A 13,774-nucleotide genomic window follows, 5' to 3' on the forward strand; every position below is an offset into this window, starting at 1 on the left:
GGCTATGCAAACTGTGAGCGGCGGCGCAGTTTGGCAGTTAGGAATTTGAATTTAAATTTGAAATAAAATCTTAGAAATATTTGGATTGTAGTTGTGCTAGTTATTTTTATTTATATATTATATTTTTTAAATACTTTGTTTTTTTTTTTTGTGGCTATAACATGGCAAATGCAAACAAATTCTACTACGAGTTTAACGCGATTGCTTTTTTGGAAGGTTGTGTTTGGGTTTAAGGGGCTTTTTTTCGATTTGCTGTTTTCCAATTAGGTCTAATATACATATATTAAATATAGTTTTTGTTCATACACATATTAACTTAACATTCTTAGGTCTTGCCGTTTGCGCTAATATATTGACTAACAATTACAAATTTATTCGAGGTACAATAAAAATTAAATATTAATTAAGACTATTTCAATGCTCGCAATTTTTTGTGCATATAATTTGACTAATATTCATTTGTTCTTGTTCTTTTATTATGTTTTATTTTTCCTCCTTTTTTGTTTTTAGGCTTTTGCCTTTAGATCAACGTAATGCTCAGTCCCTGTGGCAATTGCAGCCCTGCAAGTTCCAGCTCGGTTTGGTGGGTTATTTTGCGGTTTTCCAGCTCCTTTCGCACTTCCGTTTCCGCTGCTGCCTGCACTTCCGCTGCCTGCGTCTCGCTGCTCAGCTGATAGCGCAAACGTCGACGCGCTGTGGTCGCCAGCGGCGCTGCCGGCAACACCTCGAATATGCCGCTATCGAATTCCAGCAGCACCTCATCCTCGTCGAGCACGCGGGTCCAGCGTGGACGCTGCTTGGCGGGGCTCATGATGCGCAGCGGCGGACGTGCCGTGGCCAGCGGCTCCTGCTGCGACTCCTGCTGCTGCTCGGTGCTCAGCGTGGTGCCCAGTCGCCGGAACATGGCCACCACCTTGCCATCGACGCGCGGCGCTGGCATTCTTTGGTACTTCGGCTGCCCAGTGGGCGTGGCTGGCGCCCTGACTAGTCTCTGCTCCTGCTGTAGCTGCTCCGCCTGCTTCGGCTGCTGCTGCTGCCGGCACAGCGCGCGCTCCAGCTGCGCCACCTTAGCCAGGCTGCGTCGATGCAGCGTGCGCCACTTGCAGTTCTCGCAGTCGCGGCACTTGCGGCACGCACAGCTGCTGCTGTGACGCAGCATCTTGCCACGCATGCCACGCCCACTGCTGGCTGCTGCAGTGCGTCGGCCAAAGCGACGCTTGTTGTAGCTGATGGCGGGCGGTGGCGCGATCTGTGCGGCGGGCAATTGGACCTGTGGCTGGGCGAGCATCTGCGCCTGCGGCTGCGGACGCACCTGCGCCACCGGCCGCAGCTTGGCCCGCTCCAGCGGCAGTCCCTTCTGCTGTTGCTGCTGCACGACTCCGGCGCTGCTGTGGTTGCCCATGTGCGAGGGGCTCTGACTCCGACTCTGGCTCTCCACATCGTTGCTGTTGACCGCCTGCAGCGAGTGCCAGTTGATTAGCCAATTGTTGCAGCTGAAGCACAGGAATTTATCCTCATTCAGAGGCTGCAAGGAGACAGAGAGAGAGAGAGAAGACCAAGAGAGACAGATTAGAAAAATGTGTTGAAGATTGAGAGAGCGATGTTAATCTATTATTTGCGGATGGAGATGTAGCATTAAGAGAGAGAGAGAGACTGAGAGAGAGAGTGAGCGAAAGACAGAGCGAGAGAGAGAGAGAGACTGGGAGAGAGAGAGAGAAGGAAAGAGTGGGAGAGTGGAGCGAAAGAGATTACATAATTTGGAAAACCTCAGCCTACAGAGACAGAAAGAGACAGAGCGAGAGAGAGAGGTAGACAGAGAGAGAGAGAGAGAGAGAGAGAGAGAGAGAGTGAGAGAGAGAGATATAAAGGGAGTTATAGCTGCAGATGTTTTAGTTAGAGCTAAAAATGGACTTAAAAGAGGAAAACAATGTCAGTGAGAGAAGGACAGAGAAAAGGAAGAGAGCTGCAGAAGCTAAAAAGCTTTAAACAAGAGCTAGACGTGGCCTAAAAGAGGGAGAAAGGGGGACCGAAAGTGGGAGAGAGGATAAGTGTAAATAATCAACAAGATTCGCGAATCGAACACCTGACTTTCTTTCTTTTTTTTACACTTATAAAACAGCATAGGGTATCGCCTAGTCGATCACTCAGCCTTTAAGGCCAATCAAACGTAATTTAATTGCTTAGAAAAGGTGCCTCGAAATTAGATTACAAAGCGCAAACATGGGACACGCTCGAGCCGAGCAGGCTTCCGTGTCGATGCCTGTTAAGTGCAGGTCCTGCCCAAGGAATTACAGCTGAAGCATAACCACATAAACTGAGCTACGCCCGAGGAACGGACTGACCACTAATGAGCCGGCCGGCCAGCTTGATCCGGGTGCAAACCCCGCCGGCCGCCGCTCGCCTCTCGCCAGCCTGCCTGAGTCTAGGTAAAGGTGCAAAAAATAACATAAAACTTAAGTGTCTCGGCTGAGACTGAGGCCGTGGCATATTAATTACCAGCTGAGCAGCGGCAGGGTTCACGCATTTCTCGTATCAATAATATTTCGTGCACCTGCCAGCCAAAAAATTGCGCCCAAGCAGCTGGCTCAAAAACCAGACCCTGGCCAGGGGCAACGGCGGGGCCGGGCTGCGCTTTGAGCAGCAGTGCCGGGTCGGTAAACCCGTTTGGCCACGCGCCTCTCTTATCGAACCGTAGCAGCAGATCCAGAAAAAAAAGAAACAACAACAACAAAAATAATAACAACCCAAACATGGCATTAGGCACGAGGCGGCAAGCGACAGCTGCTTAGAATTAAATAGAGCGAGAGGGAGAGAGAGAGAGAGGGACAGCTAACCAGGCAGGATCAGTTGAAGAAAAAAAGGAACCCAGCAACCGATCGACCTAAAGGGCCATGTGTAAACGGTAAAAATAATGCAAATTGCAGGCCAGGTGCAATTCAGACAACAGAGCCACACGCAAAGCTGATAAAAGGTGAGCGAGAGCGAGAGCGAGAGAGAGAGAGAGTGTGAGCGAGAGGCAAGATAGACAGATGAATGACTGAAACTGAAGTTTCTGCTGCTTTATGGCGCTGTCATTCGGTCATTCGATCAATTAGGCATTATGCCAGGCTTTTCAGCTTGTTTGGCGGGTGGTTGTAGGTTCTTTTTTCGATTTATGGCGGGGGTGTCATATAGGGGCTGCATGCGCAGAGGAGGCGCACGGCAGGTGGTGCCGATCGTTAACTCTTACCTGGGGTGAACTATGCCAACTGAAACTGAAAGGGGTTGCATATCGATAGAAAATTAGATACTTCTATGGAATGCCTTTTTGTCCATCAAAATATTCTCTGTATGCTGCTTACAAATGAGCCGAATCTTAGCAAGATCTATATATTATATAGCTCTATGGCGAGAGTAAGTTGTCCAAGATCAAACTCAGGGTTCGGATTCAAGAGCAACTACATGACTAGCTTAATGGGTATCCTAAAAGTCGTGACTGCCCGTTTCGAGCGCTTCATTTGATACAAATCAACCCAGCTCTCATTTGTAATGTGTAAATTAATTAATTTGCTGTTAACAAATTCTAGTTTGACCGAAAAGTATTAACTTTATGCATTTGTGACTTTGTGACCTTATGACTTTCCAACTCGCAAAACAAACTAGAATAGTATGTGGTATATCAAAAAGTTTAGCAAAGGCACAATTTTTGAACGTCTAACTTCTAAACAGCCCCTATATCATATTTCTGTATTTTGACAAACCAATTGAATTGTCAGCAATCCAATTAACAGCTCGACTGTGAAACCCAAGAAGATCCAGCCGAAAACTAGCTAAGAAGTCCTTCAACTTAATTTTCTGTTTATTTTCTGTGGCATATTTTCGTGGTTGTTTCTAAGGTTTCCCGTGGCTCCCGCTAACCAGTTTAAGTGGCTCGGAAGTGCATAGCTCACAGGGAGCCCGAAAGAACTAGTCGAAACGAAGACTTGGTAAGGTTCTGGTTAGCGGAATATACCGAATGCCCACTCAATTGTTGTGTCCTCAATATGAGATTGGAGAGAACGCAACTGGAAGTAACATAATTTCTAGATTACACAAATAATATGGGAAAGCTCTTACTTTTTTATTTGCCTGAACTTGAAGCTTAGAAAAACGTTGAATGAGGAATAAATCTTTGTGCAATATAAACTGCTTCAAGAACAAATTAGTTGCTAAAATAAAACAAACAACAACGTTATCATTTAGAGATCTATAAAAAAAGACGATCCTTTTGTTAGATAAGCTAGACATGTGCTTCAGCTGCCCAAACTGATTGCGCAGTAAAAGGTAATCGGAAATCTCCAAGAACTACCTATAGAAATGTTTACCTAACCAGCGCAGACAATAGCTGCGATATGCGAAAAGGAGCAGCAGCAGCAGCAGCAGCTCAAGAGTTGTTCGGGGCACGTAAATGCGGGTTCCTCTATAAAGAGAGTGTGTGTGTGTGTGTGCGAGTGTGGCAGAGCTGCAAATACAGCTGCTGTTGCGAGCAGCTGAAAAAGGTAGGTAGTAAAAAAAAAAAGAGAAGACAGCAGCAGAGGCTGCTCGGCGCTCTGATGAAGAGGCCAGAAGAAACCCGCAGAAATTGGATCAATCATAAATGGAGGAGAGTTAGCCAAGAAGGGGGAGTGGAGTGGAGGGGGATGGGTATGGGGGAAGTTAGCCCAAAAGATATGCACGAATTGTCGCAGCTGCCAGCTGAATGGAGCAGGTTCGTGAGCAACTCAAGGCTCTCGCTGACAGGTAGCCCAAACGTGCAACAACAACAACAACATGAACTCAAGTGTAATCCAATATGCAACACACTTTGCGGCAGCCACAGCGCATTTTCCCATGGCACATTTAAATTAGAACAAGCCGTTGAAAATTATGGAAAACAAAAAAAAAAAAAAAAACAGGACACTCAAAGGACGCGTATTGATTTAAGTGCCACATGCAAAGTGTCCAGTTACACACGAAAGGGAAATGCAGCAGCTGCTATCCTATTACCCAGTTACCCACAGCTACCCACAATGCCACAAGCACCGGATACGGATACAAGGCGACAGTTACTCAGTTCAGTTGAGTTCCGTTGGATTGGGTTGGGTCTGGGTAGTCAGTCAGTTGGTCAGTCGCTTGTTCACTCAACTGGGTCGCGAATTCCGTTAACGTATAATACATTCTAAGCTAGTTACCAGACCGGACCACACCGACTGGGGAATGCCCTTAACACTCTTCTGGCAGGATACTGGATCAAGTAAGAACTAAGAGATTTGCTCAGGCTTTCAATATCGATTTTTATCGATTATCGGAACCAAACTCGTACTGGAGATCCTACGTTCAGAATTCTAGCTCTTATAGTTTCTGAGATAATTGCGTTCATACATATGGACGGACGGACATGGCTAGATCGCCTCGGCTATTGATGCTGATCAGGAATTTATATACTTTATGGAGATCGAACGAGCAGTTGTCATCTTATTAAACCTAAGCTCTAGCTTCTAGCTTCCATTTCATGTATAACACGTCTTCCCTCTCTGATCGAAATCTCTTTACTTCTTTGTCATCTATTGAACTCTGCCTAGTCTCCTCTAGGGTTTCGTTTTTATAAGGCAACAGATCGCTTATGCTGATTTATTTACTGCTCTGTGAGTCTTTTAAGTAGATCTCTAACCAAGTCCATACCCTATTCTTTATTTCCTTCCCAGTTAAGGTCTTTAGATCTGAGCCTAGTTATCAACCCTAGCTCTATAATTGCTGACTGATTCCTTAATCTACTCTCTACGAAGTTCTATATCTTTATTAAGAGTTAAAATGGAGCCTAGTTCCTTATATGACTTGCTCTATGTGCCATCCCTGATTCCAGAACCTCAAGCATACTTATTTGAAGAATATATGCTTGAGCTGCGTTAGGTCCAGACTCTTTCTTCCTCTTGCTGACCTCCTTCCCCGCCAATCGGCCACTCTCCGAGACTTACAACTGCGAATTCCTTTAGCTGCTATGCTATGCTATCCACCCTGACTTCGTTTAGTGCTGGCTGAACTTCTATAACCTTCTTTGCCCCCCCCTTTCCCCCTCCAGAGCTACTCCTGACGCAGACTACCTAACGTTTCTCTCGGCCTGCTCGACGCGACTTTCAAGTGCACACGCTTGGATGCTGCAGCCACCTGGAGAGTGGGTTGGACGGGTTGTGCCCCTAAGCTTACACAGTATTTCATCCCTCTTTTCACAAACACACACACACACACACACACACACACGCACAGGGCGAGACGAAGGACGTTATTGTGTGCACATGACTCATTTTGTCCGCTTATCGATTTTTGATTTGGGCTGAGTTTTTGTTATTTGTTTTGCTGGGAACATACCTGAAATTTGAATTTGGCCTGAATTAATTGCACGATATTTGGTCCGGAGCGCGGCTCATAGATGTTGATGGTCTGATTCGTTTGACAGCCGCAGATGAGGCAGGTGCGCTTCAGGTACTCCGAGGCGGAGGCAGCGGATGCCGCCGACGAAGAAGCCGCCGCTGCCATCGCGGCCGCTGGCTCCGCTTGATTATTCGCAGACATAATACTACTCAATATATATATGTGATATTTTCTTCTATTATCTTTTGCTGTCTGTGTGTTTCGTCACTTTGGTTTTCGCGGAAAGGTGTCGCGTTTTCTTGCTACTGACGTCACACGGTGCGCTCTGCCTGCTTGCCACGGGGTGGCAACAACAACAATCGAATCGGGCACTAAAAAAACATGCACAACAACCGTTCCGCCGTTGCACGTCCTTCGCGCTGCACGCACAATTTTCGAATGCGGCAGCAACTCTCACGAGTGTTGCCTGCCGCCGACTCGGTCGCTGCCTCAACCTCGGCTTCGGCGTCGACGTCGCCGTCAACGTCGCTCGCACAGGCAGCGCCTCTCGCTGGGCTACTTGGGCATATCCATCTGCTCTCTCTCTCTCTCTCTGTTGTTGTTGTCGTCGCCTGTCTCCCTGTCTGCCCGCCTGCCAGCCACTCCTTTTACCTTGCTGCCTGCTGTTGTCGCGTACACTGAGCGAAATAGCGCTGTGCAACAGAGTTATATTCTTTCGTTCATAATAACAAAAATACGTTTTAAAATATTTATATAAGATTTTTTGAAAATATATTAATAGATTTTTTGCAATTTTGGGCTTTCTTTCTTTTTAATTTGCAAAATTTCGAAAGAGGTTTTTTTTTGCCATTTTTTAGGGTATGTTTGCATTTTGAATGCAATTTTTAAAAGAGGAGACTCCATGAAATTAACTAAACTAAGTTCAATTATTTAGAAAATATTCAGCTTTTCGCAAACAAAAAATTGATACAAATTGAAAATTTTACAACAAGTTTTGATCTTAAAAAGTCAGGAAAAGAACGTTGCATAGATAAATATTTTAAATCTTGGCAGGCAAAGTCTTCGACGTCATAAGGTTATATTTTTGATTAGAATCAACAGACGTTGCGATGTGTCCATGTCCTTTTTTTTTTGTTACATATTCTCGATCAGTCTACTTTATCATAAAGCTGTCTATTTGAATATATGTTAAGAAATAATTCTTGTATGAAAATATTGGCAATGATTAGTTTAATTGTGCTCTATTATATATAAGCAAAATCTGAAAAAAAACATTCATTTTTTTCTTAAAATGCTCACTGTACCAGTTTCTTCTTTTCAACTTAACTTAAATCTATTGCTTTTTATTGACTCTTATAATAAAAAAAATCTGCAAAACCTTATTAAAATCGGTCGGGAATAAAACTTACTGCTAAAAACATTGCCAAGCTACATTTCTGCAAGGGTATTTATTCATTGAGGGGGCAAAAATAAATGTTCCTTCATCTATTTCATTTACATATTAAAATGAATAATTTTAGGTTTCTGTAAATGAAGTAATTAAAAAAAGTGATTATTTTTTCATGTATATAGAAAAATTATTAAATATAAATGAAACATTTATTCACAATACTTTTTATGTCAACTCATTCAATAAATGCATTATCAAAAAAATTAAAACTCTCTTTGTGCCTAAAAAAAATTGAAGTAATACACTAAAGTGTGATTGGATAAGATGAAAGGAAAACGAATGAAAATATTTAATTAAATTAATATGGAAAAGAGGTGGTCGAATTTATGATATGCTTGTGGAGGGTATGTTTAGGTATTTGGTATGTTTATTACTTTTTTATAGATCTATGTATCTATGCATTTTTACTTGAGTACTTGACCTATCTACAAATTCGCAGCGAGCCCCTCTGGTATTATTTAAGCCCAGGCGACAGCTGCTGGCTCAACAAAGTTGAACGACAAACTCCAAATTTAATGTGCCTGCTTCCTTTTGACAACAACAACAACAACAACAACAACAACAACATGAGATACTCGTCCTGCTCATCAATATGTTATTTTGTTGTTGTTGTTGTTATTGTGTTTTTCGTAGGCGCAACAACTTGTTGTTGTTGCCGCAGCAGCCGAGCAACAGGCGGCAGCCAGATTCACAATGATGTCGAGGATTTAGCTCTCAGCAGCTGCTGCTCCAAAACGCACAAAAGGTGCATTTTGTGTTTTTTTTTTTTCTTTCTTTTTGGGAACTCAATCATATGTTCTGCGTATAACTCGTACTTTGGCCTCATCTTTGGCCATGTTGCAGCTTGCAACCGGATTTTTAATGCTGCCGCGACAGATGTTTTCTTCTTTTTTTTTTGGTTTTTCTGGCTCGTTTCGACTGGGTTAAGACGCCGCTTGCCGCTACTTTTACTACGCGCCTCGTATTTACTATGGTAAACAACGAGGAGTTCCCGGCCAGGCTTCATGAATTAATTGATGAATGGAGCACTGAGGGCGGCGCAGCGAAACGAAAGGTTTCCGCATGGGGGCAGATGGATTGGATATAGGTGCGGTTGCCAAGCGGAAACTTGTATCATCCTCGAGTGGATGCTGGTCTTTTCTTTTCTGTGTTAGCCAAAGGAAACTAAAATGGCAGTTAAGCTCTGAACTACATGTTCATGTACACAATGGAAAAGGCTATATAATCCCCAGAATAATAAACTTTCGCTGATGATCGCCTTTCTATGCAATTATCATCAATAAATAGTCGGGAAAACGTTGTAATTCCAAAAATAATAAACTTTTTCTGATTATTAATTATTATTAATTCCCATTTTCGCTTTCATTCTTCTCTAACTTTCTTCTTCTTTTATTAATGCGAACACATCACTTGAATAATATTTAAATTTTGCATTTAACCATAGCATACTCTTAGGCGCGCACAAGCAGTCTAAATTGCATACAAGCAGTGCCACGTGTTGTAGACCAAGCAGTGCATTTCAGTGATAGCTTATCTGCACTGCTTACGGCGCGCATATTCAAAGTTGGATACGATCCACAACATTTAAATTAAATAAAATCTATAAAACTGAAAATTAATTTGAACATAAAACACGCAAATAAAAGAGATAGGTGCCTTTAAAACGAAATGTACAACAAATTTGAAGGGTTTGAATAATGTTTACGTTAACTTAACTAAAGGAATACTTTCGAAGGATTGTTTAGAAACTGCGAACTTTTAGATCTATTTGGCATCCTGCTGAACTTGGAGGTCCTATGTCCGACCCTAGCTTCTTCAACGAAGATTTTCTCAAAGTCTTGCAGACATGTTCTGACGGCCATCAATTTAATATAAGCTATTCTTATATTGTTAAATTGAATTGGCTTTTTATTATAAAAGTGGATAGTGGAACTTCTGTCCCAATCTCTGATTATCGAGAAATAAATCTGTAAGGCTTTAATAAGACGAGAAGAAAAAAAAGTTAAGCACAAATATTTTGATTATCGAACAGTCACAAGTCAAACAATTAAACGTAAACTTTAATAATCTTGATGCTAAGGAAAAGTCATTCAATTGTAAATTGACTAGCATATGAAAAAAATAGAAGAGATTTAAGGGTGAAACAGAAGCAGCACAAGAATTGCATGCGTAACCCAAGGCGCAGCTCTTCAGATTGAGTGGAATTGATGAATACGAATTTAGTTACCCGCTGTTGCTCCTGCTTTTTTGGAGTGCTATCGCCGGCGTCGCCTTCTCGTTCTCACGCACTGCTGAAGGCGACTGCCGACGCCCGTCGCCCGTCGCCCGGCTCCCGCTGCTGAGAAAGCAACAGCCTGGTTGTCAGCACCTTGGCTAAATGAAAGATGTCCTTGCAGGACCCCCCATACGCACGTGCGAAAGTCGCGAGTCGCAGCAAAATAATTGACTTGACTTTGTTAATTGCAACAAGCGGCGGCAAGGCAATCTCCTACGGCGCATTCGGCGCAGCATGTGGCTATAAAGCCACTGGGCACCCAGCGCCGTCAACCGCCGATTGGTGCGCCCCGATTCTCTAGGGGATGGAATATGTTGCGGCAGCAACCCCCAAGGGACGCTGTTATTATTATTATTCCTTTTCTTACTTTGGCCTTGTGTGTGTGCGTGTGTGTGTGTGTGCGTGTGTGTGTTGCCGGCAGTTTAAAGGCTTCGGCTCGCTGTTGCTTTTGCTGTGTTTTTGGGTGGTTCTTTGGGTGACATTGCGCTCTCAGTCACACTTACGCACTCACGCATTCTGAGGCGTTCTCTCTTTTGCGCTCTGCTACGCGCGCGCTCTCTCTCTCGCTCTCTTGCTGGCGTCGTTTGCCATTTTGTTTCAGAGCTTGTGCTCTTCGTGGCGGCGTGTGTTTTGGCATGTCACGAGGATTTTGGGCCAACAGGCAAGTTTCAGTCAGTTGCCAACGCTGCAGGCGCAAGGATATCTAACAGCTCGAGCAGTTCAAGAATTTCCAAATCATTTGCCCAGTGATTTACAGTGAACACGTGTTTGGCGCGCTTTTTTACGCGCTTACAGTTACTAATTTGTGCGTTGTGTTACCTTTGTGCCGCCTCCTCTTACAGTTGCCCCCTCGTCCATTGACACTGTTGGCCATGTCCAGGCGTAAACAGGCCAAGCCGCGCGCCTGCTTGAAACGTAAGTTTGCCCCTCAAGCTCAAAGCTGGACAGCAGCGGCAGCTCCCAAGTGACAGCAGTTCAAATCGTAGCTGTGTGTGTGCGTGTGTGTGTGAGTGTGTGCTTGATTGATTTGGGGCAGGGCCTGTAGCAACGCGGGACCTAGCCCGAAGCCAAAATGTGACAAGTGCAAAGGGAGGGGTCGGAGAATCCAGGGGGCGCTACAGGGCAGCTACACGGCCAGCAGCAGCAGCAGCAGCCCCTAGGGTAACGGTACACCTAACTGTCAGACAGGTAAAGAGAGTGGCGCAGGGGCAAGCATGGGGATGTGTTGGGGTAACGTTCATTCAGGTAAACCCCAAAAAGGTAGCATGTGGCTAAAATGTCTGGCTGCAGCTGCAACATCGAGTGCTGCAGCCAAGGCAACCAAAGTGCCGTTAATTTTTAATACAATTTCAAATTGTGTCAGTGTAAATAACAGCAAACACACACACACACACACACACACACACACATACAGTGGAAAGGCAACGCCAGCAACAACAATGATAACAAATAAAATTGACAATAAATCCAATGCACATGTGAGGCGGTAACTGGCAACCGGCTCGAAGCCCCCAAAGACAGCGCCGCACACAAATTTACACACACGAATCCTCACACACACACACACACACACACACACACCACACACACATGCACTTGCACACAGCGTAGCGGGCATAAAATTTCCCCAACGTATACAACACAACACAAAAAAAATAAAGAAAAAAAAAGTGAAGCGAACTTTGGCTTTGCTCTTTTTTTTTTTTTTGTATTTTGCTCTCTCTCGCTCTCTCGCGTGCGTTCGCTCTCTTTGTGTGTGCTCGAAAGAAAAAAAGCACAAAACACAGAAAACCCATTGCCATGTATTTCTCAGGGGAGTCGACAACGGCTCTGGCCAATCCCAGGGGATTGACATTGGCGCAGCCAGCCGCCAGGCAACAGACAACAGACAACAACAACAACAGCAGCAGCAGCAGCAGCAGCAACAACAACAGCAAACGTAACATGCGCAATTCTCTGGGGAATTTTCATTCGTTGACGCGGCACACACACACACATATGCATATGCATGCTCGCATGCTCGCTTGTGTATTAGTGCGTGCTTATTGACAAGCAACAACAACAGCTCAAAATTTAACTTTGATTTTGGGGCATGTGTTTTTTTTTTTTTTTTGGGGAACCCAACTATGCGCGCCCCTTTCAGCTAACAAAAATGTGCAGCGAAAATCTTTAAAACCAACGTCGCCATCAACGCCTGGAGAATTGGCGCTGCTGAGGCGCGGCTTAGCATTGCGACAGGGTTTTGCTGCCATAAGTTGCCCGTTTGCCGGGCTGCGCCACAGCGTTTGCCTCGTCCTCGTCGGCAACGTCAACGGCAACGGCAGCGGCAGCGGCAACGTGTGCGCGCGTCCCCTGTGTATTGGCAAAATATTTGCTATGACATTGCAAAGAGCGCGGCGCCAAAATAGCAGCAGGCACTTTGGGCATAGGCTATGTGCCTGCTCTGGATATAAAGCCTTTATGTACCACATACCTACACACACACACACACACGCGTCTAGCGGTAACTAGTTTGGTAAATAGATTTGCTGTGGGCGTTCGTATCGAAATGCTGTGCTGTCTCCGTTTGCCCAAGGGACGCAATTTCTGGCAGCAACATTTTGTCAAGCGCAAGCTCCAGGGAAATTCCTATGCTTGCACTTTAAGCCCGCCAACGTTGGCTGTATTTAATTTCTCAATAAGCCACCTAACTGTTTAATTACAACACAAAATTGATCACTTGAAAAAGTCCTAGCAACAGGGAAATTCTTCTGCTTATTTCCCTTCTTTATAAACCCCTTATCGATATGTGCCCTGTTAAATGGTCACGCTCAAATGTGATCGCTAGGCTTATCGATTATTCATTTTGCTGTACTTGCCAACACATGTCTTCTACACACACACACACACACATACAAATGTATATATGTGCATACATTTCAAGTGTGACCAGTTAGTTAAATCGCAGCAGTTGTTGGGGCAAATTTCTGGCAGCAACATTTTGTCAATCGCATGCTCCGGGGAAATACCTAAGCTTACACTTAAAGCCATCAGTCGTTTGGGTGTATTTGTTTATTAAATTCTGCACAATGCTAGTTAATTGTCTGTGCAATAAGGGTCATTCATATATGTGATCGTTACGTTTATCGATTTTTGCTGGCGTTGCCAACTGTTTGGTTATTTTTCTTTTAGCTGTTTTACGCGCAAACTATTGATGAAATTTATTGTTGGCGCTTTTAACAACACCTTCGGGTTTTTTATTTCATTATTTTTTTAATACACACACACACACACACACACACACACACACATACATGGCATACATGCCAATGCCATTATAAAAGTTGCAGGCTGTGGCGCTGGCTTTGTTTTTAGCTGGCAAACACCCACTCCCCCCCCATCTTCCCATTTCCCCTCCTTTTTCCACCCATTACGATTGCCGAGCGTTTCGCTCGCTCGTCGCTCTCTACACACGCTTAGTAGCCATTTGGGAGCTGGAAAAGTGGCAAGCGGCGGGTTTTTGGGTAGTGGCAACGGATTGATGGGTCAAAGGGGACAACGCTTATTATTACGTTTACAAATATGTGAGTATGTCTGTGTGTGTGTGTGTGTGAGTGTGTAAGTGCGCACCTTTTTGGCGTTCTGCGTCTGGTTGGGGTAAAACGCTTAAAAACATGCCATAGCCGAAAAACAAGTAAGAAACA

The 13,774-nt window shown here is 44.4% G+C and overlaps 1 protein-coding gene and 1 long non-coding RNA gene across 2 annotated transcripts in view; both read right to left on the bottom strand.

Annotated features, from left to right (window-relative positions):
- Positions 1-86: 86 nt before the first annotated feature.
- phyl (phyllopod) lies at positions 87-7,078 on the bottom strand. The gene is made up of 2 exons (XM_002049377.4): positions 6,364-7,078; positions 87-1,525 (listed from the first exon to the last, which is right to left on the bottom strand). Exons 1-2 carry the CDS (start codon positions 6,565-6,567, stop codon positions 521-523), a joined length of 1,209 nt encoding a protein of 402 aa, XP_002049413.2. The 5' UTR covers positions 6,568-7,078; the 3' UTR covers positions 87-520.
- Positions 7,079-7,089: 11 nt separating this feature from the next.
- LOC138911372 (uncharacterized) overlaps positions 7,090-13,774 on the bottom strand; it is a 51,409-nt gene continuing 44,724 nt past the window's right edge. Inside the window, exon 3 of the long non-coding RNA XR_011416917.1 lies at positions 7,090-7,890. This is a non-coding gene — a long non-coding RNA (uncharacterized lncRNA). The remainder of the gene's footprint in view (positions 7,891-13,774) is intronic.

Source organism: Drosophila virilis, chromosome 5 (genome assembly GCF_030788295.1).
Source record: "Drosophila virilis strain 15010-1051.87 chromosome 5, Dvir_AGI_RSII-ME, whole genome shotgun sequence".
In the NCBI taxonomy this organism is placed as follows: domain Eukaryota; kingdom Metazoa; phylum Arthropoda; class Insecta; order Diptera; family Drosophilidae; genus Drosophila; species Drosophila virilis.

What these genes read in the sequence shown, in the direction of transcription:
- phyl (XM_002049377.4), bottom strand. Translation starts at nt 6,567, where the DNA reads ATGTCTGCGAATAATCAAGCGGAGCCAGCGGCCGCGATGGCAGCGGCG. An exon ending in AGGCCAAATTCAAATTTCAG is followed by an intron (nt 1,526 to 6,363) that starts GTATGTTCCCAG and finishes GTCTCCTTGCAG; the next exon opens with CCTCTGAATGAGGATAAATT.